Genomic DNA, 26,726 nt, shown 5'->3' with positions numbered 1-26,726 from the left:
AGAAAAATATCAACTTTTATTTTACTCTGAAAGGTAGGATTATTCATTCTTTAGCCAGTTTAACACAGATTCCATTTTGTTATAAAGTTCACCATTTCATTTTTGTTCTTATATCGTACATAATTTTGGATAAGATTTAAAATATGCTTTCTGCGTGGCATACTTAATGTTTTTTTATTTGGTCAACATCCTGTTATTTTTATGGATAACAATTTATTTGTGCTGTATTGTATAATTTCCATTTTTTTCTGGGTGTTTCTAAGCAGAAATCACTTACCTGTATTTTTTTCAAGTTAGTTTGAGAGAAAATTATGTGAAGTCGATCATAAAGTGAATGTATTCACAGGCAGCAGGTACTCTGGTAAGAGGAAAATTGCCATTAAAAACATCTCGTGAGATACCAGTTTAATTAAGAATACAACTAGGGGGCAGGTGAATTTTGTAGGCATCGGAGGAGTCACATACCCGGAAGATAGAGGGATACGATGTGCGTCCTCTCAAGCCAACGAGTGGGACCGCATCTCAGATTTTTCCACTAAGCGGATGAATTAGACCGGAAGCCTTCTTCTGGGTTCCCAATTCCAGACCAAGGGGCTGTATCGCAGAAAATATTCATGCTTCAAAATCTCATCTCAGGCATTTAGTAAGATTGAAGATCATTCATTTTCATTTTTAATTCTTGTGCCTGGAATATAAGGTTTTTGTTCATTTTCGGAAGTTCACTTCGCCAAACCGAAAATTCCAATATCGAGGAAAACTCATCAGAAATCGAGGATAAATACAGCCAAGAAATACCCTGCCTTCTTTTGTCTGCTATAAGCGATGGGAATTTGTTGGCGTTGTGCCCGTTTAAACCACGATTTCTATTTCCACCGTGCATCACTGGAGGGAAGTACGTATGAAACGGCGTCATTGAAGCCGAGCCCTGAAACTCCAACTTCCGTGTTTCCTTGGGAAATGGAATTTGGAAATGAAATTCTCACAAATAGATGTGACAGACATCTGATTCCTCTAATTAATTGTGGGTCTTAACTTCAATGGAAATTAATAGGGCGATACAAATCGTCAGCTAATCAGACCCATCGGATCCACCACGTGATCTAGGTTTTATCAACTTCAATCATGGTCCCATGTGCAGAAACCGATGCGAACTCTTACCTGTATTTCTTCTCAGGGAAAAAAAACATGACGAAACTTTCAGAAGCTGGCTATCGAAACGGGCACAGGGAGCATGTAACCGAATTTAAAAACAAACTCTGATCTTTTCACACATTTTAATAGACCTAGACAAGTTTCAGTGCCTAATTACCATTCTCAAGAGTCGAAGTAATGGGGATGAGGCAGTGGAACCGGTCTAGTTCTATTAAAATGTGTGGGGAAGTACAAAGTTAATGTTTTGATCCGGTTGAAATGAACGTCTACAAAGTTGAATCGCCAACGATTGAATTTATACTAGTGTCACTTGACTACGAATTGGATTGCGGCATGAATAGAAATGCGAAGGGGCTAGTTGTAAGGAAAGCTGAGCTCAACTCTGCGCTCGGGTAGGTATGCACGTGTAGGATTGGGTGGCCCGTTGACAAAGCTATCCGAGAAGTCGTTAATCATCGCCTCGAACACCACCCGCTCCGTCTCCACCTCTTTGCTTCCCTTCGCGTCTATTAATCCGCATCTGCAAAATGCCAGTTACCTCGGTTCGCTCCCCCCTGTCACGTGGTTATTCCGTTCCCTCACACTCCTTTCGTCCTCATCCCTGTAACCCTTCTCACAATCCCTCTCTCTCTTCCGTGATTAAATTGGATTTTTTTTCACCAGACTCCGAATTTATTCCAACCCCTCTCGTTCGCTCACTGCTCTCTCTTTTTGTTTTCCAAAATCCCGATTCTGCAGCGAACTCTTTTTCAATCTGTTTTATTTCATGAAAAAAAGGGAAGAATATTATTTTTTTGCCAAATGCGTTTCCCGCTTTTGTGAGAGGTTTGGTCCCCAGAGGAGCAGTTAAGGGCTGATTGCTATGCCACGATCATTACAGTCGCTACTGTTGGTGAGCACCTCTAACGTTTCCTCGTAATTCCTCTTTTGGTCCATTTGGCTAAATTCTGCCTCTTTAATAACTTGAGAATATGTTTGAAATGTACTAAAATATGTACATTTATGCATGGGGAAATCAGGGCTGGAAATAAACTCGGACTGAGGGAGGCAAATGAGATTGAAAAACGTTAATAAGAACGGAAGTGACGTGGAGGTGAGATCATTGCCAAAAAAACTCATATAACATTGCTTGACCGGAAATCGAACCTTAGATATTCTAACTTTGATACATTCCGTGGAATATAACATGTCCTGCTACCTCTGTGAACTTTAGGTAATTCTTTTCACCTTTTTTTGGTATTATATCATCTCCACAATACTTATCTTGAGAATATTTTCCATCCCTTTCTGTTTTTTTTTGCATTTGGAAGTATTCTTTGAGTACGGCGACGATTATTTAAATTTATTTTTCTTTCCGTCCGTACAATGATAATTTCGCATTATTATTGTTTAAAAATAATAATAATATCTGCCTATAGATGCGGCAATGCCGTTCAAGAAGTTAAATTTATTCCTCTTGTATAAAATTGTTTTATTTCCTTTTGGAGATCCAAAACCTGTTCCTAATGACTCCTTATGTAATATAAGCTCTCTTCAAGCCATATTGAAACTTTCATTCCATCCATCCTTAGGAAATAGACGTTAGGCAAACATTCTGGTTAATATAAAATGTAATTTTTTTGTATATGTAGATGGAAATCCTCTATTTCAATCTGTTTTGTAAAAAAGGAAATTATGAGAGCTGTTTTTTATTCAAGCTCCGATAGGTAATGAACAGAAGACGAAGTAATTGATTAAAAATATTTAATTGCTAATTATTAAGCACACTTGTGGTGTCCTTTTGAAATAATGCCTCTGAATGAATTTTGCCTAGTTCTGAAGCTCAAAGCCTGTTTGAAAACCCTTCCGTCCTAGCCACTTCTTCACTTCAGTGTTAATATGGAAGTCACACGGCTCTAGATCGGCATTGCGCGGCAGGTGATTGAAAATGCCCCATTGAAATTGCTCTAGGAGCAGTTGGGCTGCATCAGCCATGAGATGACGGGCGTTGCCATGTATAAGAACACTTCCAGAAGTCAGCATGTCTCCTCTTTTTTTAAATGGGGATGGGCGTAATATTTCCCACGGTTTCACTCTCTGGGCACAGTGACTTTAAAAAATTCTCTTTTATCGGTGTAAAGGTCAAGACATGTCAGTGCTGAAGCCATTCGGCGAGTTTTCTGGCTGTCGCTTCGCAGTGCACACTGGCGGGAGAATCAATTGAAGCAGTGTAGTTAATGAGATTGCCAATAACCTAAAACTGACAACTTACGGTTCAGACATCTAAAACTGACAAATTGCGGTGCATGACTTGGGCGTGTGGTGCAGAGGATTCGCAGTGGCCCTATCCGCGCAGTACCCGCCTGTCGCTTGCATGGCGTTTTTGCTAAACGAAGTTTCGGAGGTTGAAAAATCGGAGGTTTGAAAATAACCGCCCTCGCATATATGTTTTTCCTTCTTCGAGAGAATTGTCGTCTGTCAGTGGAGGAGTGGCTGCGGACTGATTCAGTCACTATCGTTTGGAAACACACCTCCACACCGTGGGGGACCGACTCAACCAGAGAGAGAGACCAGAAAACCCTCTTAATTAGGAAGGGGTAATAATTCTTCGTGGAATAGTTTCAGGGATTTCCCATGTTTGAAATTTTCTCATGGTAGGCCTAAAGCGGGAGTATTCGAATTGTGTTTTTTTTAATTTGGGAAATCAATAAAAAAATCCTGTGGCTGCTAGTTTTACTATTGGAACAACCCGCTCCCACATAATGTCCGAGTAAGTTATGGGCACTAATTGTGTGCCAATACAAATACATAGCAATACAGATGATAGGAAGGATACGTTCTTAATGAAACAATGTGTTCTTAGCTATTCATATTACGAGTTGTTTGTTTACTCTCGGCCTTATGTAGTGCTGTGCTGCAATCGCCTTATCAATACGAAGTAAGAATATTTAGTAATATAGTTTTAATCTAAACTAAACGAAAATATTTAAATTTTGATGTGAATCAAATTTAAATGAATATATTTGCTCTTGCATCGACACGTATCATAAATGTATATACCATGCTCTTTTAATATTTTGAATATTATAATAACGTCCTCTTTTCCGGAATTCCACCTTTTCGCGCATGCCGTGTACCTTGTGCAGTTTTCATTAAAATTTTATGCATAAACCGTGAGCTATGCCTTTCAGTTATTTATAACCAGCCATTTATTTTCAACGGAGATATTTAGTCATATGCCTTTCATGTACGAGCGTATCGTATGGAAATTTCTAAAACCTCCGCCTTCTTTAATAAGCAAAATCAAATATTTAATTGTATGACAATAATATAAAAATATCATGATTACCAGGTAAACGTTATATAAGTTTCCAGTTTTCGTCGTATGATAATAAAACGTTAGCTCTAGTTTAGAGTTGGTTTGTATATTATCTTTCTTAATTCAGAATTCAGGAAAAAAGGCATAAATTACGTTTTTGAAGGTATTTGTCTTAACATGAATATTTTGAATTAATCCTTTTGCTTAATTTTACCCATTAATTCTGCTGTCGCCATATTTTTTGGGTGAACCTAGTTCAAGAAAGTTTGAAAATACATTTAACTATTTAACATGCCTTATCTTTCGCGTTTAGTTTAACTTCAACCGTTCTCGGTCACACATGAATTGTGGATAAAAAAAGAATGACGTTGCTTTGATGCCGAGCTAATAGATGTGGCTGGGAAATAAAATGCCGCTTTATATTTTTTGAAAATTCTTTTTCGAATAATTTGAATCGTACATGCTATCAAAGCCATTAGTATGTCAACAAGTTTAAAATAACTTAAAAAGTATAACCTCGATTCAATGAAATTGTGGATATTGTTTTAATAATTTTTTTTACATTACTGAGGCAAGTATTATGCAATTAATTACAGCATTTGTTTGAAATTTGAGTGCATTCCTAAAATTGTTATAGAGCAACCCAATATCCATTTATTAGTTGTCCCATTGATCCAATACGTTTTTCAATTCCAATTTAACATCTAGGAAATTATTTTTTGAGTCTCCTATCCACGATTGACAATTTTAAAACGGCCGTTCCATAAACACGGCAGTTGCCAAGTGCAGAGCCCACTGCAGATCTGTAGGGTAACTGGAAAAATCCCCCTTTAATTCACAATGGTTTATTTCCGATGCAAAGCATTAGCTTGGTTAAACCACGATTTATCTATATTTCGAATTTGAAAGAATTCACTTCTGATGTAAGCCGTTTGTTACGAAATGAAGTCAACAATGAATTCTTTATCGCATATCGCTTGCGCCCATCACTAGCTTTTGCTTACAATTTGTATGGATCACTTGTATGTATGTATCTATCTATCACTGGATCTATGTATCACTTGTAGGTTTTGAAGAATGATATGGAATTTGCATGTTTTAAATTTCACCTAATTGATATTAATAAATTTTTTTGATGTGCGTTTCTAGTTTTATCAAAATTCTGATATGCAAATTGCCTTTATTTTTAAAAATAAATAAGTATTCCAAAAAACAGACTATTTTTAATGTGGTATTTTATGGTTATATCAATTTTTTTCTAAATATTCGTTTACTCGAAAATGACTATTAGCGTTGCTGATCGTACTAATATTTTCTAAATATGAGTATATTGTTTCGTTTGCTTGATAGAGGATGAAATTATTCCCATATGAAGCTCCTTTAGGTTTTTCAACTTTAAAACAATGCTTGCGCATTTTTGAGGCAACGTTTTTAATCTGAAACAAATGATAACCAACTAGTTTGTTTAGCGTAACATACGTCAGCTTCTTAGAACATCTGTAATGATCAATTATTATTCGGTTAAGATTCCATTCTTTTTTTCGTTGGATAATCAGAAGCTCTGTGTTCCGTGTTACCATGAATGCTTTGTTCGAATCCATGTCTCCTTTATTACCTCCCTGGGTAGCCGCTTCGGAGCAAACATTGGGAAAATCCGCCATTCTCTTTGATATTCAAATCCATGGCTGTGCAGGGAGACAAATGTTACAGTATTCTAAGCTTTCTCGGGTTTATCTTGAGGCCGGTTTAACCGCTAAGCGAAGTATGCGGCCGCGTAGGGCGCCTAAGCGCTCTGTACAATATTTTAAATTTATTTTTAAGTACTAAAAATACCACATCCAATATAAAAGTGCAAGCAAGTTTTAATTTCATGCCAATGATTGAGTCTCGACCATGGGGGGGACATGGAGGGGTGACAAGGGTCTGACAGGCAAACGATTTTCTTATATTTGAGATTAAAAACAAGATACAACAATTACTCTACGAAACATACTCTTAATTTTAGCATAAAAGGTATTAATATGTAAATATTAATAAATTATATATTAAAATATAAAATATATTAATATTTGTATTGAAAATCTCCTCTAATTTTTAGCGTCTGGGGGGCACGTGCACCCAGTACCCCCCTAAATCCACCTACGGTCTCCACCCTCATTCCTAAAGTCTTTGTATTAACTTTAAAATGTATCCAGAGAGAGAGGATCCCTACTACATCTCAGGTTATTTTTGAGAGGCGGAGGGTGGTGGAATGTTGCTCGCTTACACTTAAAAAATGTCTAGAACCGGCCCTGGATCCCCTCGCTACCTTTCGCCACCAAGGGAAATGAGACAATGAAATGAAATGCCCTGTGTACAGGTTAGGCGTTGCGACTGTGCTAACCCCCGCGGTTACGACTGGATCAAGTGTGTGTTGGCTAGGAGGGAGGGTAGAGGGAGCGCAGAACCAATTACGGCGGGAGAGGTCGGAAGTTTTGTCGGAGTAAATCATAATCCGTCGGGCGAGAAAGTTTTTGGCAATAAATTTTCCAGGAAAGGATTTAATTGCGGATGGCTTTAATGAAAGGGTTTCGGAGCGTCGCTGAGGAATTAGTCGTTTATGGCTCTCGAGCTTTTGGAACGAAAGGATGGGTGGCACCCGGCGAGAAGGAAGGGTAGAAATTTATGCATTCAGTAGGGGAGCTCATCGAATTCCAAACTAACTTTTCCTCCACGTGCGCCGCGGTATAATGTTGCAGGAAAATTTTTTAGTTTTCCTGCGAAAATTCGCGCGAAAGTAAAAAATTATTTTTCATTATTTTTCACTCAACGTATTCCCACGGTTATCGATATGGTAATCACTATTTTTTTCAGTAAATTTTACCTTCCGTATTATTTAATTAAATGTGTTTTCTGTTTTCCTTCGTATTAAGGGTGGATCAACTATGGTTACTCTGAGGGGTGTTTTGTTTTCTTTCAGTTTTGAGTTTTAATATTCATTATGCGTTCAATCGTTTCTCATTTCCATATTCATGAGAACAATTTATGCTGCGTATCATGCTGAGTTAAAGCCCACTCAAGTTCGCCAAATTTCCTTCCGACCCGCTACTTGTTTTCATGGAAATTTCATACATGTTATCATTTTAAACAACCCTGCTTTTAATTGTGAAAAATATATGTCTCCATTTTGTCTACCTTTAGTTTCGAAATATAAGGAAAAAGAAAAGCCATTGTAATGTAAGGTTTCATCCACAAAAAAGAAGAGTAATGAAATTTATTTCATAATTATAGTTAAAAAAGTTTTATTTTCTTCATTGTTAAAGTTAGAAATTTTCTGTGCGAGAAAAATTGTTAAAGGAAAAAATGTGTGCAAGCCATTATGTATTAGGAAATAAATGTTGAGTTCTTGTTGCTAATAATAGGAACATCATGTTGAAAATTAGGATTTCCCAGACGTTTACACTTTCCTCGCAGGAATGGGAAGAACTGTGTTTTGCATCTGAATATATTTTGGGTCTTGGATCACATGGGACATTACTGCATGTGACTCAATTGCCCCTGCCTCGAACCGAGACGTCATGAATTTCTAATCTTTAAAATGTGGAAATCTACTTGATTGTAAAACGCGCACTTTCCAGCTTCCTAATTGTCCAGTTTTTTCCCACGCCACTTTATTTTGCCTCAAAAAATATTTAACTTTGGTGGTAGCTATTTTTTTCACAGCCTTCCATTAAAAATGCAATAATGCCAAGTCTTTAGAACTTCATAGTAAAATAATAGCTTTCGAATCGTAAATTATTCTCTGAAATATAAAAGACAAATAATAATGGAAAAAAGATTGTATATGTAAGGGTCGAATCTAAATGAAAGGTTAAAAAAGAAGAAAGAGAAGAGGGGATGATTGGATGGAGAAGTTTAAGCATGTATTGTGTTCCGCGTCTGAAAATTGTGAAAATTATTGTCGACGTTATGATAAGACAATGATAGTAACGTGAAACAGACAACAATTCTGTTTGACGACACAAAACAAAGAAAAAGAGGTGTATCATAATAAAAATAGTCGCTTTAGGCTGTAAGCGTCATCGCTCCCGATATTTCGCTCTGAGTATTTATTGCGTTCATAATGTGTGTAATATGATTTTTTAAGTTAAGTATGTGTCGTAGCTCCCGATTTTATTCGTTATTAATAGCTCTCGGCAATTGTGTCTAAAATTGTTGATAATATGATTTGTGAAGCAGTGGCGGATCCAGGTTAGGGAAAAAGGAGAACTAAGTTGGGGGTTACCTTCTAGCAGTAGGGGGGATCCAAACAAAAAAATCATTCTATCGTCCATAAATTGGATACCTAAGGGAGGGTTATACCCCTCTAGCCCTTCTCTATATATGCCATTGGATTGTAATATACCAAGACCGTGTAAAATTGGCCCTAAGTTTAGAGCTAGTTTGTATTTCAATTCGTAAAAATAGGTAAATATATTTGGAAATAAATCTTAATACTTTTGTGCAAAGTGGCAACCTCCAAAAATTTTAATTTTATCTAATGCGTGTTTAGACTCGATTGATTGGGGGGGGGGGGCTCTTAGCCACCTTCCTCCCCCCCCCCCCATAGATCCACCACTATTGTGAAGTAACAATACGCGCCGCAGCTCCCTTGTGAGTACATTTCCTGGACATGTGTGTTTGTTATTTGTGCTTCTTTGATTTGAGATATACCGAGTGAACGTTTCCTCATGTTTTGGGATTTCGATCACATGGATCACCTTCCCACATGCGACTCAGATTCCACTGCTCCGAACCGATACGTCATGAATCTCCAATCACCAAGTGCGTTTGCACTTGCACGACGTCACTTGACTCGGTGCCCTTTCACGCATGCGGGCACAAGAAGCGGAGGGGATCATTAGCATTCATATGGCCACCACGGGAGGTCACGCACCGAAAAGCAACAGGGGCTTCTCCGAAACCAACTCTCTCCCTCCCTCTGTTCTGCCGCCGTCAGCGCCGCAATGCGTGCCCAGTTTCCAGTTTGTGTTTTGCGGTTTGGTGGCGCGGCGTGCGGCCGCCGAGTTCCAAGATTAAAGGGGGGAGGAGATGAAAGTGGAGGCGGGTGCATGAATGATGGAGGCGAGGCAGAGTGAGAGGATGCGGTCGTGCGAGAAAGCAGAGAATGACGGGAAACTATTGTGTTTGTGGAACGGAAGGGATGGGAAGACTATATCCTCTCTCTCCGCATAATCATCAGCCTACCTGGAGAAACTAAGTAAATATCACTATTTAGCCATCCTAAGAGTGGCTTATTTCTGGGCTGTATCCAGAACTCCATTTCGGGGTAGGAGGTTCACCAAAAGGGTTGGTGCATTCCGGGGGATGGGAGGGTCGATAGCATATATCCTGAACATTTATGTAGATTTACCGACACTGTCCTCACGCGCGTTACACACTCATTAGCTTATTTAATACATACCTAACTTTATGAGAATTTTATTCCAATTTCTTTACTACATCACTCTTATTCTCCATATCTCTTTTGACTAGCTCTAGTTTCTTTTCCTTTTTTTTATTCGTTTTATACTAAATTTTCGTGGCTATCTGACAAACCTAGCGTGTTATTTCTGCTTTATAGTTTTTTTTGTAACCAAATTTGTCCTACTTTTCTACGTAACCTCTCTTTAAAGCGTTATTACTCTATTTGATCGTCAGTAGTTTACTCTAGAACCCTGTTTCCAAGGCTACAAGTCTTAATGATAAGGCTATAGGATGCGTTAGTGATGTGATATGATCAGGATATTATTCAGGTTCTTGGGGAGCCACTGGCCTCACCATTATTTTCACGTACTTATGATATTTTATTATAAATAATGTAATTTTCAGGTATTTTTCCTTTTCTTTTCCGTCAAAGTTATCAATGATCTTGAATATTCCCTTTTGAAAAGTGCAGAACGAGATAAGATATTCACAGTGATTCTTACTCGTAGTATCAATTTTAAGAGCATGAGTTCAAGTCTCGGTGGAGGGAGATTTTTCAGCATAAATGCTTGCTTATTGGGTATTACACGCGGAGAACTTTTCAGCAATGTGCTTCGTCCACAAAGTGGCATGCGGTTCTCTTGGTGACTTGCGTTAAAAGTAGATTTAAATTGGACGACGGAGTCTCTCTATACTACCTTAACTTCTCTCATTTCCCTTTCGACCTTAGTAGCTTACCAGTAATCATATGTTAAGCTATTCATAAATAAAAGTAGAAGATTTAAATTCACCTGTATCTGGAAGGAAATTCACAATGCGTCAATGATATGACACTGAAGAAAAAACGATAGCCATTTTTCTGCTGAAAACCTGATAGAACTCTTAGTAATTTTTCTTTTATACGAAGTAAACAGCAGCACATGACTAGTGTGCTAGTTTCATAAAAATAAAGTCTTTCTAATATAGGGATAACATGTGGTTTTTAAGTTTCATAAAGCAAAAAAACAATGATCTGAAAATGTATTCATCACATGATGATTCGTTATTTTAAATAGATTTCAAATGTTTTGAATACATCTATAACAATTTTTCGCTATTGATGCCTAAAAATGACTAAAATTATAGCAATCAAGAAACTTAAATTGGAGCAACCAATATACCGACTTTTAAAAAAATTTGAATGCTCGAAAATTTCAAAGCATAGTAATTGCTGCAAGTGAGGCTTCGGCATAGACGCAAGATATAAGTCAGAGCTCCATAATCACTCGTGTTTCTGAATATATAGGTGTGGTATAATTGATTGCGTGTTTTTGCCTTATTACTTCCGTCAAATCAAGCTTCATTTCCAATTTCGGCATAAGTTTGGTTTACAATGGAAACTAGGTCGGTAACGCCTTCGCCTCATTCAGTCATCTTGGTGAATGGCACGCAGTGAAAGAGCTTAAGTCGTTTTGATGAAGAAGGCGAAAATTCTCAATCGAGTTCCCAAGATCATGCCTTCTATACTCAAGTAAGTACTTAGCTTAACCTCATTACTTGTACACAGCAGAACAAGTTGAATAATTTATTTCGGTTGAGTTTTAAGGGCATGTGATGAGGTAAAACATTTTGGAATTTATGTTGGGAGCGGGAGAACAGGCTCGGTTATTGCAACTAATCAAAATTTCTAATCTCATTACTCTACAAAAGCTTATTTCATTTTCTATTTATATTTTATGCCACCGGGAAAGGAATGTAGGTGTTGGACGCAGTAGCACCCTAACAAGCACCACTTTTACTGAGCGTAACGTTTGAAGTTTCTTTGAATGTCTTGGGAAAAACAATTATTTCCGTTAGTTTCCTTCCAATGCAACGAAAGTAAAGCCATTTTTAGTTGCATCATCCTTGGGAGTATACTTCTTTCTACTCTTCATTGTAATGCATGATGGTAGATTTTACCGGCTCTACCCGGTGGAAGATTCTATTTAACTGCCCCTCGAAAGAAAAGAATCCACAGTTTTTCGAAAGAGTCATAGATTTTGAATTCTTGCCGGTTTTCCTTACTTCATAGATATATATATTCAATTTAATCATCTGATTAATCGGAACTCTGGAGTAATTCTCATATATAAAGTTAACTTACTAAGTTACTATTATTCACGTATTCTAACCGATACATATTTCAGCTTATGCAAAAATTTTCAATTTGAATTCGTATGATCCAGTAGGAGTTCCACCAGGTTACGCCTGAAACAGTAAGAACATGAAAGTCTTTCCAAAAAATTTCTGCAATAGCTGATTCTATGCACATTTCTTTGCTACTTAATGATAAATACTGCCTTAAAAACGGATAGAGGTGCATTCAATTGTTGCTTGCAAAAATGGAACCTCACAGGAGGAATGGTTCACAAATTTTCCTTCATTCGATAATTTATTCGTAAAGGATCTGAATTTTCCCTAATTTTGAAGAATTCATATTTTATATTAAAGGAGTTTTGTCAGTTAATTTTCTTATTATTATTCTAATTATGAAATTTTTAGAACAGTTGCTAATCAATTATCTTCCACTTGATATCCAACTCTAATATTATTCAAACTTGGAGTAATTATTACACTGGGTAATTTTACACGTTGGAAGTTGGAATCATCACCATAAAACGTTCGATCATCGTTTGGTGATGAATGAGTAATTTTTGTTGTGATAAAATTTCTTTGTTGTAATTCGAAGAAAATTAATAAAACGCATTGGTTTAAAAACACACAAGTTCGATTAGAAATGTTGCTGTTTTTGATCTGGCTTGAAGAGATATTTGGAAACTTTTTATTAATTCTTCCAAATTAGTTGTTTTATCTGTGTCGCCACAAAGTTTTGAGAATTTTTAATTTGATCAGAGTAATTAAATTAAATCTATCAAGAGATTCGATATATATTTAAAAGCGTAGCGTGAAATTCAAATATAAGAATTCAATTTTATGAAACGGAAAAACTAGTTTCTTGATTGAAGCTTTCGTGGCTCATGATGATTAAAAATGACTCACATACGGGTGTATGCCGCGTGTCGTAAAGGAGATAGCCCCGACGTCTCGCGACCGACTGCTGGTCACTTTTTCATTCCCTGGAAAAAGTGACCAGCAGTCGGTCGCGAAACGTCGGGGCTATCTCCTTTACGACACGCGGCATACACCCGTATGTGAGTTATTTTTAATGAAAAAACTAGTTCTTAAATAAGAAAATAATGATTAAATGCACCAAGAGTACGAAAACAAAAATTAATTGCATAGCCTAATCTTCTAATATTGTGATTAAACTTTATAAAACGATATATTTTACTTTCTACTACATCGCATACCAAGCCCACGCATTTGGGGACGTAGATATTTTTGTCATATTGCTTTTGGCAGAATATTTGAATTCACGTACAAAAGTTTTCATGAATATAATGCACCCTTTTTGTGATTATAAAACAGAATAGCGTTTTTAATCATGATTATTTGAGAGGAGCATGAAGATGATTTTCATATTGAAGTCAAAAGATGTGCGTCCTTGGGAAGGCGAAATTCCCGATAGTAATCCGTGCTATTTTTGTTCTTTCTTTTGTTATACACCAGTTCTGAAAAGAGCGATGATTTGAAATCTCCGGAAAATAGGCTTCTGGAAAACTAATTTTGGATCAGGTAATTTTTTGCACGGCAAGGAAACGAATCGTGAATATCTATTTCAAATCTTTATTTATAATGTAGACTTCTAAACAAAACATTTCCATGATATCCTGCATGGATATGCAATCATGGAATGTGATGTCAAGTTTTTTCCTTCCTATAACTTATTTATATTCATGAAAACGTTATTGTATTATTGTTATCACTATATTAGGCATTTTGGCCTATTGGACATTTTTCCGTAATATTTATATTTCGCATAAAAATGCCTCTGATTTACTGGTGCTGAATGGGTACTCAATCTTTGGATTAAACATCAATAATTCTTAGATATCAATTCTAATGGCTCGCTTACGTTCTTATTATACACGTATTTTGCATCTATACCAATATTTGAGTATGCTCACTAGTCTCATTACTCTTTGAAACAGAATTGTAGTTCTAGGGCAACCATGATCATATGCAGTTTATTTATTAAGCAGATATTTTTTTTGCTTTTCACCGATGCCGGCCTCGGTGGCGCCGGGGTAAAGTCCCCGACTGCTAACCTAGAGGTCGCGTTCGAATCCCGCCTGGGTGTTTTGACCACCATCCAGGGCATGGATGTATGTGATTGTCAAACAAGTTAATTGCAAGAGAGGACTATCTAGTCCTAAATTCGCTTGTGAAATAAAGACGACATTATTATTATTATTACTACAAGGATATTAATAAAATTAGGTTTTATTTGGAAAAGTTGCAGTCTCTTTCATTCCACCAATCTTTTTTTTATACTATTTCCTTGAAAGTTCATGCATACGTTATGTTGTATTTTTAAAGGTCATGATTGAATTATCCGAGTTGGAGTGCTGAAGTATAAATGAATTACATCCTTTACCTTTCTAGCTTTTATGAACGAATAATTTTCACTCATTGCTTTTTTAAATATACCGAAAAAATGATTTTAATATGTCATTTATGTATGAATAGGCAGTGAAATATTTGACTTTGAGTGCTTAGCTATCAATCAAATCACATTTTTTCATTTAAAAATATTTAACGGGAGAATTTTTTATCCACTGATTTTTATCTACTGATAAAATATTTTTGTACCGCTTTTCATTTCTCATTCTCAAAGAAACACGTGAAAATACATCTGAAAAATCTTAACATGGTCTTGGGATCTCCAAAGCATTTTGCTTGCCTATATGTTGCGAGGATTCCGTTGGTCGAGAACGTTTGCCTTTGTGCCGATGCCCTGTCGCCGACTGGTGTGGCACAAGTGACAGGTTGGAGTGGCGGGAGGCAAACAGTGATAAGCGTTCCCCGAAAAGGCTCTCACACGAGGGATTGGCAGGTAACGTTTAAGGACGAGTAAGGTATACCGGGGAGGCGGCGTTTCGGGAAAGTGCTTGTAAACACGTGCGAGCTCCTCGTTCGACCCTGGGTAAGCTTGGAGAGCTTGGGATGTTGACAGGAAATTATTCCTCGTTCTACCATCCCTATTGATACTTCGTCCAATGTTAGAGTTCTCCCCTAGTGGACGAAAGAGGACTAACCTTAAGTAGAAAGCTCTTCTTTGTGATAAAGTGGTTTGTATGAATTTAACCGTATTGTGATTTGGAAAATAGTTTCAGAGCTTTTAACTCAGTATTGACGTCTTTGTTGGCATGAAGAATTCTCTAGCGGAATTATGTAAAATCATATAGTATATTTTCTGAGGCGAGCGTTGAGGGTCTCCACGGCCCACGTGTTCACTAAACATTGAAAATAGAGTTCCAAGTATGAATGATTGCAAATCTAAGATATGATTTCTGTTTGTAATGTTCGTTTTGACGTAAGTCGATTTTCATAAAGTATGTCAACATTTGAGTAACAATTCATATAGAGACTCAGATATGGACATAGAAATTTATTTTCTTCTTTTAAGTTGGTGAGAAAAACGTTGTTTTTAATTTTATAAATTTATATTATTTTCTTCTTTTTAGTTAAAAATGATTTATTTTCTTTTCTTCTTCCTTTCTCTCTCTTCCCTTATGTCATACTATCACTCAAATAACTAAGAATTTATAGTTTTGAATTCACTAGTGAAGGTTATTTCACTTTAATGATTTGTAAATTATTGATTTAAGTTTTATAAAATTTTAATTTTTTAAATAATAATTTTCTGAAAAATGCGCTTACATGCTGCACAGCATTCAACATGTCACACAAAAAATTCGCTGAAATGTGATTGCAGCACCACCGGTGGCAAAATGTGAAATTTATTTTCCATACAAACGTGGACACTGAGGAAAGAAGACGAGAGAAGATTGGAGGCATTAGAGATGTGGGTATGGAGAAGAATGGAGAGGGTGAAATGGACGGAGAGGAAAAGGAATGACGAAGTGCTGGATATGGTTGGCGAGGAGAGGCAGCTTTTAGATGAGATACGGAGTAGACAGAAGGTATGGATGGAGTTAGTGCTTAGCGGTGAGGGGATGTTGAAACTGGTGTTAGAGGGTAGAATGTTAGGGAAACGAGGGAGGGGAAGGAAAAGAATAGGATTTTTAGATAGATTGAAAGAGAGTAGGCCTTACTGTGTGTTAAAGAAGGCAGTGCTGAAAGGAAAGGGAGGCTCCCAGATCACTTCTCGCGTACTCCATGGAAACCTACCTTAATCGGTAGAATACTATAATAATTTTCCATGCAAAATTAATTTTATAAATATTTTTTGAAATCTTGCCAGAATCATGACAGGAAGCACATCAATATGCATTGTCATCAAGATTTGAGCTAGATATAAAGTTTCAATGCTCAAGCTAGTCGTTAAGTGTGTTAAAGTTGAGTTACAAAATTCCACCGTAACAAACAGACAGACTGACACGAAAGTAAGTTAAGGAAAACGTTGTAAAAAGTCTCAGGCGTATCCGATCCAGGAACTGGTGCATCGAATTTTTCTTCACTGCGCAATTCGATGCTCAGAAATGTGACTCACGTTTTGCGTGCAACTGAAATGTATCAAGAATGAAACTTAATTTATGGTGTTACTCTTCTTTGCCTGTGATCTTTCTCCCTAGCTTTGTAACCGGATTTTTCCCGTGAACAAATACGAACGCATCATACGCTTGCAAGTGTTCTGAAACATGGGGAGATTAGGTCATTGCGGATATTTCTCTGGAACCAGATCACTCGTAATTTAAAAGGCTGGATTTAGAAGTAAGAGGCAATTTTATTTATATCTAATAATATTAACATCTGCGATTTCTTCATTATAGTGATAGAAACTCCACCGCTAATGTGGTGTTAATCATTAGAATGAAAATGGAAATGAAATATGAAGTTTTAATCCTGCCGCATGATTGGCAATGAAAAATTAACTTCCATGTGAAAAATACGCACGACCGGGTATGAAACCACTTTGGATTCTGGGGACACTTTGTAGACCTCTACGCTATCTTGTTTTCTAATTCTTACGACAGTGCACGGAGGGTCATTGTTCTAGGTTACCTAAATTATTTGCCATAGGAATTGCTGCCTCTCTCCTTTATGATGACTATTTATTCCATTCTTGGGCTTACAATCTTTACTCCATGACAAGGTTCCCTTTTGACATTAAGTTGCGTGTTAAGCTTAGGTTATACAACCCGTGCATTTTCAAGGAGCAAGAACGTATCCTTCACAAGGTGACCCAAATATGGCGTTCACACGGGGCAGAACTTGGCGCTTCTTGAAGCGGACAGCATTCTCCCGCGGATTCCGCGATCTCTTTTTTTCTGCTTCTGTTTTTCCCAGAGAGGATATAATTCGTTACCGAGGCTCACGATATCTACGACACAACCTAAACTGCATGAAACAACTGGCGTGTAACATGTTTTCCACAAAGATTCAACTTCATTGAAATAATAATACTTTCAGTCAGTAACGCCTAATAATCTGGTAGGGCAGTAATTTATTTCGCGGTATTTTATTCGGAGATAACTGCTGCAAAATTTTCCCCAGCCACCTCGAAGTTTGTAAAGCGAACGTAATATGTCTGAGGTAAGCATCTTGACAGTGAGTAATGAACTTTGCCATATTCTATTTTCATCTTTTTTTGTGCGATTATCTGACGTACTGTTCTTTCACGTTGAAAGCAAGTGAAGCTTTCATTCTGTCTTCCTCCTCGTGTTCTTGTTGGGATTGGAGTGACGTGGGTGTTAAAATGCCAAGGGAAGAGTCTTATCACGTTTTGGTGAAGTAATCCTCCTAGTCGCTTTTATTAATAATGCCTCTCACGGAACACATTTCTGACGTCAAGTCGTGACACATTGGCCGTTGCTGTTACTTATGTTCTCAAGCGATGTTTAGTCGTTAATCTTTTGCGGAAAAAATGCCGAAAACACGTCAATTATATTAAAAATGCCTAAAAAAATGGAGAATGCTTTTCAAAACGCGCTATTTATCGCTTTATGTTTTTGAAGAATCATATAAAAATGCTTTTGCTTAGCGTTTCTCTGAGTGACACGTGGCATTACTAAAAGAACAATATCAATTGTCCAACTAATAGATTTTTAAATGCCAATAGTTATCACGTGGGTTATTTTTGTGGTGTCATCAGTACCAATGCTTTGATCTTTTCATTAATAACGTCGGATAAAAGCCATTGAAAAGTGTTATCATGTATTAGTATGAAAATGTAATTTATTCTCTATCAAGTAAATGTGATATACTGTGTGATATATATTAGTATTTAATTATATTATTTAATTTTATCCGCCCTTTTAATGTTTATTTAAGGAAAATTGTTATATATTGACTTAAGTAGATACTCTGCATAAATACATATCTTATACCCTTCAAATCAACATGGGTTATTTTGTTTTCACAAAAGATTTATAATGAAATAAAACCTCATCATATGTACATAAGCGCTACCTTAAGTTCATAAAACTTTATAAGCTTTCATTTAAAGTGGTTTAGTTCAAATTGTCTATATTCTATGCGACGTTATTTTCATTGTTGTCGTCAATTGATGTGGATAATATAAGAAAAATTCTTTTGGATAAATATGTGAATCCATCGGGCACTAATGAACGCCGCTTTGTCCACTGTCCCTTGCAGATACGGGCATCGACTATCGCGGAATGGTGGTGGCTGCGGCCCGGAGGACGAGTAGCGTCGGGGGCACGGAGGTATTGGCCGGAGCGGCGGGTGCGGTGACGGGGACGAGCGAAGGCGGTGGTGGCGTTGGAGAGGAAGGGGGGGCTCCTGGAGGTGGGGAGGGGGGCGCCGGAGGCCAGCTCCTGTTGCCGCCGCCCGTGCCCCCGGCGGCAGAGGAGCCGAGCCCCGCGGAGACAACGGATCTCGTCAAAGTCATCCTCCTCGGGGCGCCTGCGGTCGGAAAAACTTCCATCGTGCAGGTTGATACGCTCCCTCGGTCCTTGTGCACATGATAATACTGGCCCATCCCCATTAATTTCCCGCCAAAGGCACTCGCCGATGGTGTCATCATCTTAGTTACTATCCGTGACACGATCAATTCCGTCTTAGTCCCATCTACGCTCCCAACCTCCTAGTCATCTGTTTCTGTTTCCATGATGAAGAACGTAATGGTATGTTCCACACTTTTTAATTCAACTCTCAACACCGACGATGGTTTCAACGCATTTCAAGGACCTTGAAAATTACACAATGTGTTGAAACCATGGTGGTTGTGGAGTGTTGAATTAATGTGTGGAAATTACCATTTGTGTTCTTCATCTTGGATATAGCGAACTTCCACAAAATCAAGCCTGAAACGATTTTATATGTTTCTGTTTCTCCGCAGTCGACCTTACCTTCGTTAATCTGTAAAAATCTGAAATTTAAACCACTAATGGAGAGTTCAAGATGTATTTCGCAAGGACATTTTTGGCGACTTTTGAAATTTAATCACCATATAAGCATAGATAAAAATTAATGAAACCCCAAAAGCTGGCGAACTCGTAATCCCACCCTTCACGAGTGTTTACGCTCTACTTGAATGTTCTTATTTTATCCTCTTCTTACGCCTCTTATAAAATATTATGAGAAAGTTTTTCGTGTTTTTAATCTAAGTATAAGGTTACTGGCACCTCACGGTATTTTCTTCCTATCCAACTGTAAATTATGATACCTAATAACAATGTTGGTCATAGTAATTTTTCCCCAAAGGAGATACCATCCTTCTAATTTTAGTTTTGATGGAATGTTAATATTTACCATCTCTTAATGTAAATAGAATAGTTTTCTCTGAATTTGCCCACCTCCTGTAGGTGTTTTAACATTTTATCAAATAAATAAGATTGCTATTCATTTTAGCTTTGTGATTAGTGCAATAGATCGTGAAACAAAATATTATTTTTGGGAGCACTCATTTCGACTTTATTATGTATTATTGCAGTCACTTATTTCTCGGACTGGAGTTACTCTAACATTTGATAAAAAACATTGTTCTGATATATGCTGTGGCGTTTTTGTTGTAACTGTTCCTTGACGTTTTTGTAACCAGAAGTAATTATGTTTTTATATTCCGCCAAGTATTTCTAACTCGCCTTCCATTTTAGTGAACTGAAATCTAACTGCATAAAATTTTTCTTCTAGCAATTTGTTTGGAACGAGTTCTGCGATACCTACTACCCAACTGACCGCCGCCATACTTACTACCCATCCGTGGTGATCAATGGCCGCCTCTACGACCTCAAGATCTCCGACCTCCCGCCAGTGCCCTACTTCCCCGTCGACTCCCTCCTCGAGTGGACAGACTACCGCGCCTATGGACTCCGCTCAGCCACAGCGTACGTCCTGGTGTTTGACCTCTCCAACGCCGCAGATACCTTCCGACACATCAAGTGCCTCCGGGAGCAGATGGCCGGTAGCCGGGACATGCGCAATGTCCCAGTTGTGGTCGTCGGAAACAAACACGACCGTCTTCACGGGCCGCTCGGCTTGGGTAACCGCTCAGCCGGCCAATCACCAGGCTTCCGGGGCGTGCCTTGCCTTTCACAGGTGAATACGCGTTTATAAGGAAGTTTCTGCCCATGAAAACATACCGTCATGATGTGTTAATCAGAAAAAAATATACATATATATGTACCGAATATTAATTTCAGTATTAATTATTAGCATCATTACGCACAGCACCCTGCATATTAGACGCTCATATTCTTTGCATTTTCTTACATATTAAAAAAACATTTTAAATCTTCCTCAAATATATCAAATACCATTCATCTGGGGCTGCTAGATCGTAAATTTTCTACATTGTGCTAAAAAATTGGTAACACTGTTCTACAAAAAAATAGCTAAAAAAACGCCCAGCTACAACTGTAAATGCAAAAATGGAGGGTGATAGGAAAAAAAGGAGGTCATTTTCGGATTCAGCGACCCAAAATTAGCCAGAAACACCCTAAATTGTAGCCGGGCATTTTTTGAACTATTTTTTTGCAGAAGAGTGTAACCGGCCAAAGCCTTTGAGGGACAGAACAGGTAGAAGACTTTTAATTCACTCTCTACCATTCCAACCTTTCCTCGAGGTTCCGCAGGAGGAACCCTGGTTATTAGTGATGGATACTTGAAATTTCTAATTGCTGGGAAAAATTGCTACAGCTCGCTTAGATGTAGTAGCAAGTACAAAATCACGTTGTTTCGCAATTTTATGGTGAGAATTATATAATTTCTGTATATTGGTGCCAATTATCAATGAAATCCCTTAATATTTACTCGAAGTCGTAGACTTACAATTCTCACGCTTAAGGAATTTCAATGGGTCGTGATAATTAAGTCTGTCTCATGGCGCTGAAGAAATACTATATGCTATGACAATCGAGGTTGATCGATACCCAGATGAAAACATAGCAGCATTATTTACTAGTATCATCAGAAGTCCAATAAATACATAAGAAAATTATTTTCATTTGCAAGTTTTTGACATGGAATAAACTCACCACTGACAAAAATTGGGTCATACAAGCCGGTCATTTTTTTCATCAGAGTATTTCTGTATCCATCTCTCCCTTAGGCCTCTGGCTTCGGCGGCATCTCTGGACCATCTTCTTCTACTCTCCCATCGGGTGTCGGCTCCGCGATTGGCTCGCACTCCATGGCCAACTACGGTGGTCCTGGTCATGCCAACTCCATGATGTTCCAGCAGCAGAGCCAGTCGACTGCTCTGGCCGAGTCCCGGGAAAGGCGCGACATAGCCAACATCGTCAAGAAGCACTGGCGCTGCGGGTACGTGGAGTGCAGCGCCAAGTATAACTGGAGGGTTGTGGCCGTGTTCAAGGAGTTGATGAAGGCGGTCGACTCCATGGAAGGCAGGGAGAGTGGTCGGGGCGTGTTCGGGAGTTTTGGGGCTGCTGAGCAGGTAATGACCGGTGTCCCTGGCTGTGGTCGGAGCAAGGAAGCAGCCGGGTCCAGTTTCGGCATGAACCGCCACCACGGATCGCCGATGGTTGTGGACAACCTGCATGACGCCTTGGACAGAAGCAAATGCGAGGTTCTGTGATACGTGCTCAAGGTTTTCAAGCTACGTTCTCGTGAGCCCTGTTTTGCGTTGCCCGCAGACCACGAAGGCGATCTTCCATGAAAGCACTTCAATGCTTTTGCCTTCGAGCTGAATGAAACCCGATTCAGGTATGCCGGATTAATCAGTTGAAGCTGATGATATTGAGAAGGGATTTTTAAATTTAACTGAGGCCACTCTGTCTCGAAGTTTTGGAAAAACTTTGGGTCTACTCCTCTTTCGTGAGCGATTTTTGAGGTCCTCTTTCCTTGTTGACAAGAAAATGTTCCCATGTATACAAGGCTATGTAAGACCAAGTCTATTTGTATGGGGTTAAGAGATTGCTCTTAAAGTCGTTCATGATAAGTCAGAAAGCGATAAATTTGCACCCAACTAGCTTTCACGTGTTTTAACTGTTGATAACTTAAGGTTGTACCGTGTACAATGTACATCTAGTTACGACTTATATCACGGAGAATGAGAAATCTCAGTCCATTTTTGAATGTGAAAAAAAAAAATTTCTTGAAGCACATGCTTCTAAGATCCGAGTATCATGCATTTAAGGAATTCGATGGAAGCTCACGTGCCCATTCTCATTATAGTGTTTTTCACTAGATACGTATATAAAATGGCAAATAAATCTTCTTGACTGTCTTAGCCCGACCCGGTTTTCGGTCGAAGAAAATTTAGTCGTGGTGCCTACTAGTCATAAAATACCTTCTTATGTGAGGGTAACATCCGATCGCTGGGTATGTTGTAACTGATCCAGATATAATTCTGATTTCAATAAAATATTAATTTTGGAAAATTCAATTGAAATCATCTTATGTATGAAACTTGATACTATCAATTTTATTTGCCGAGGTGGTTTGACTTCAGCATATTACAAAGTTTGGATGTATTGACTGAGATGATTCATTTAAAGTAGGCATCATGGTATTCAGAAATAATATAACCAACTGGAATAAAAATAATTGAGGACAACAAATATTCACATTTAAATATGAAGTAATTGAGTAGTGTTAGAATATAAACATGTTGTTTGCAATAGCTATAAAACAGACCTAAACTTCCCACGGTGTTTAAAACAGTACGAAAACGTTCAGATGAAAATTAATTGAAGAATGAGCCTGCAAATCTGTACTCATCACCGGGATATTCACGAGTATTGAATGAATTTTGCCTTCGAATTCATATGTCCCATGTGAATCCTGAAGGGAATTCCCTCAGTTTGTACGGTATTGGAAGGACAAGTATTCGTAATTTTAGGTAGCATTTTATCCAGGTAATTGATGAAAGCCATTAGATATCCCTCACGATTTGATAAAAATAATGCCGGCAGTAAACGGCATGTTTATTTACGGTAACCGATACATTGGATGCAACTAAATTCACGTCATACTTAAGAAGAAGGTAAACTCTTCTCCCGTTAGTACTATATTGTTGCATTTTCCATGAAAACGGGGTCTGTGGCAACGCAAAGCAATATCATATTCAAGGGAGCGTAGCTTCATGTTTTTCTGTGAGGTAAGCGGGGACTGATGGGAACATCGCAACGAAAACGCCACAATGGACCACAGGAAAGCGATGACGGAGGAAGAGGACCATTCTTCCTCTCGTTGATCTTCTCCTGACCTGCGTGAGAACTGGCTGTGCACACACCACGTCGAAACTGAGTGTTCAAATATTGTAGTTAGTGCGTTGTGGTTGAGATTTAATATCAAACTTTTCCAACGAGCCCATTTTTTCCTTTTGTATGGATCTGTTTCGCCGGGAAAAGGAAAAGATTTACTCTTTTGAGGACCGCTGTGCTTGATGAGTTGTTAACGGACATATTATGGTTGAATTATTGTTACTGTAGATATTTTATTAAAATGATTTCGTTGAATTTATATGAATGTGCGTTTTGTTGGGTTATTCATCAGCCTTATTTTAATCGGAAGGAAACTGAAGTGCTTGAAGTGTGGTGAGGAAATTGCTTTCGCGTTTGAAGGACGGTAGCTCCGCTATTTCTGTGTATTTTTTATATTATTTGGTTTTTGGAATAACATTTCATTTCCTTTAGTGATGAATTTTTTGTTATATTTTTTCAATATTTAATTAAGTCCGAAAATTATTTCCTGTATTTCTAAATTTCAGTAATTTTTCCCCTGGATTTCTTGGAATCTATTAAATAACGGGATTAATTTACACTCCAGCATGGTGGAAGCTAAAAATTTCAGTTTTTCATTAAATGTGTTTGAGCTTTCCTGAAGTTTATTTGAGTTTTTTCTTTAATTTAAGAACATCGAGGGAAATTTTAATTCATATATTTATCATTTAAACAACAACCTCGCTTTCATCTCATAATTTATGGAACTTCTTGTTTAATTTAGGGGAGTGGGAGTCCCAAGGAAAAGGTTTCTCTCAGATACGAGTCATCATAACGCGGAGATCCTTCAGGGTAGCGAAATGACCTGGCTTCACGTTAATGAAGAGGAAATGGTAAGTACGTAAGGATGAAATGAGACTATATTATTATGTATTTGATTAACCAAGCAAAATGAATGTTACTTACAGTTGAAGTGCTACCATCTACTTTATGAAATGTGAAAGAAGCGCCGATATGAGCGCTGAATGCCTTCACTTCTCTGTACTTCTTTTAATCGTCCCATGCTGGTCATAATGGCTTCATCATGATATATATGCAGCTTTGGAGTTCTGTGTGGTAAGAAATTTCTTGTTTTGCTTAAAAAGGTAGTCAGTTGTTAAAGAGCAGATATCTATGGTTCGAAAATATTTCATAAATTGCTTTTCGCATCTTAATATGTTGAATAAGTTTTCAAAGGTCGTTGTTTGAAGCATGAAAGTCAAGTTGTTCGCTGTGATTAGATGTTTATTATCTCGTCTTGTAACGTCAACAAAGTGCCAAATCCGTATACAGCACTCCAATACGATCAAGATATACTCTGCGAGTTCCTTGATTGTTTGGTACAATGCACGTATACTGGGGTCATTTGCTTCGATATGAATCGTTAGAAAATAAATAACGGAGGTATGAAAGATATTGATGGCGTCCTTCCGACGATATTAACATGCTATTAATAAGAAGATTACCGAAGACCACGGCCTGAAGTATTATAAAATGGGAATGATAGTATGCATGGGGATCCTTAGGGTAGTGCAAGTTTTATCTGCAAAAATTTTTAAACCTTTAGAAGTGGAGTAAACGTGACGCCTGGGTATATGAACTCAGGTCTCTTACGCCTTATGAATTACTCCATTATTAAATACAAGACTAAAAAATTTTATGATTCATTCCGTGACATCGTCATGAAGAGACATGTTCGTAAACATTTGATTCTCCATATATAAATATTGATTAACTAGTTACAATTTCTTTTATATCTCACATAAAATAGTAAAATAGTTAAATTAAACGCTATTGATATTTCCTTAATGCCTCATCCTTAGTTTCAAAATATTCATTGCTCAGAGACGATTCCATCAACTGCTAAAGCGGCATGAGGCTATTTGATATTTTTTATGCCTATACCTAAAGAGATTTTCGGTGATCAAAGGCTAGGTTGTTGGAGATAATTTGGGTATTATGAAGGTGCCATAGTAATGGAATATTTATCTGCGTTGCTTAAACTTTGCGACACTAGAGGTATTCACAGAAACTTGTCCATTGATAAGTAACTGATAATTGCTCTTTCGCTTGCTTTGAAAAGAGCAAGTTACGGTGAAAGAGATTCTAATGTTAAGTTAAATGAGGAATAAAAACTGTTGCATACAGTTTCGTGTTCACTGTTCCGAGAAAGAGATTTTTTGAAAACTCTAAGTAGGAAATGAATCCTTATTTAGATTCTAATGAGTGAGGTTAATCCGAGTCACAGATTACTCTGCAGACTACTTGCATTTCTAATGATATAAAAATGAGTTTGCAGCATTAAATACACTATATAAAATTTGGATCAAGGGGTAGCTGCCATGGAAATCTGCTACTTTGAGGTCCATGAGAAAGCAACAGAAAGCAAGTAAAGCCCCTGATCCAGTAAATCCGCATTTCATTACGTAGTTTAGCAAACACTACACATCGTTGGTGGCAAGTATTGTGATTTTAGAAATTTAGATTTTCAGAAAATGTTCCACCTATTTCCCCCACGTTGAGACTACTTTAATCACGAGTCAAGTTTGGTGTTGTTTGCGGTTAAACACACCGTCGCAGTCAAGGCTGCCTCTAATTTTTGGGTAGGGGTAATGGATTCCTCCAGGGCGGTGAGAAGTGCGAGGAATGAGTTCCAACCAAAATTCACCGTACCATGAGATGTGACCCAGATTCAAAATGTGGACGTTAGTGTGGGGCGAGACATCGCGTCGCGCCCCGCTGCCTTCATGTGTTGTCCCCATCTGCGGAGAAACACGCTTCACGCGTTTTCACCGTCGCGAGAGAGTCATGTTTACCTAAGCGGGATGATGGGGTGACATCGCCAGCACGACGTACGTAAAAAAATGGATGCAGATGGGTTAATGCATGAAGATGTGCGATATTAAAGGCAGTGGACAACTGTTTCTGGGTAAATTACGTTGACTCAGGTGTTGCGTGATGGACATTAAAGTTGCTGCGAAAGATTGTCATGTTTTGGACGTGATGAAATGAATGTCGTCACGTCCTAGTTCTACCCTGCACCGTTTTGATTGCTGCACATCAATGCGTTGACCGTATTCATTATCACAGGCCGTTTGCTC

At 37.9% G+C, this 26,726-nt stretch overlaps 1 protein-coding gene across 2 annotated transcripts in view; it reads left to right on the top strand.

The window, feature by feature from the left end:
* The window catches only part of LOC124156088, a 242,000-nt gene extending 218,113 nt beyond the window's left edge, over window positions 1-23,887 (top strand). For both annotated transcript variants that reach the window (XM_046530407.1, XM_046530406.1), the window contains exons 2-4: window positions 18,596-18,894; window positions 20,096-20,500; window positions 21,513-23,887. In XM_046530407.1, coding sequence (XP_046386363.1) covers window positions 18,596-18,894; window positions 20,096-20,500; window positions 21,513-21,998 — 1,190 coding nt within the window. In that variant the 3' untranslated portion in view covers window positions 21,999-23,887. The remainder of the gene's footprint in view (window positions 1-18,595; window positions 18,895-20,095; window positions 20,501-21,512) is intronic.
* Window positions 23,888-26,726: the final 2,839 nt, after the last annotated feature.

This window comes from Ischnura elegans, chromosome 3 (genome assembly GCF_921293095.1).
Source record: "Ischnura elegans chromosome 3, ioIscEleg1.1, whole genome shotgun sequence".
NCBI lineage: Eukaryota > Metazoa > Arthropoda > Insecta > Odonata > Coenagrionidae > Ischnura > Ischnura elegans.
This window is presented reverse-complemented; position numbering and strand designations above follow the sequence as displayed.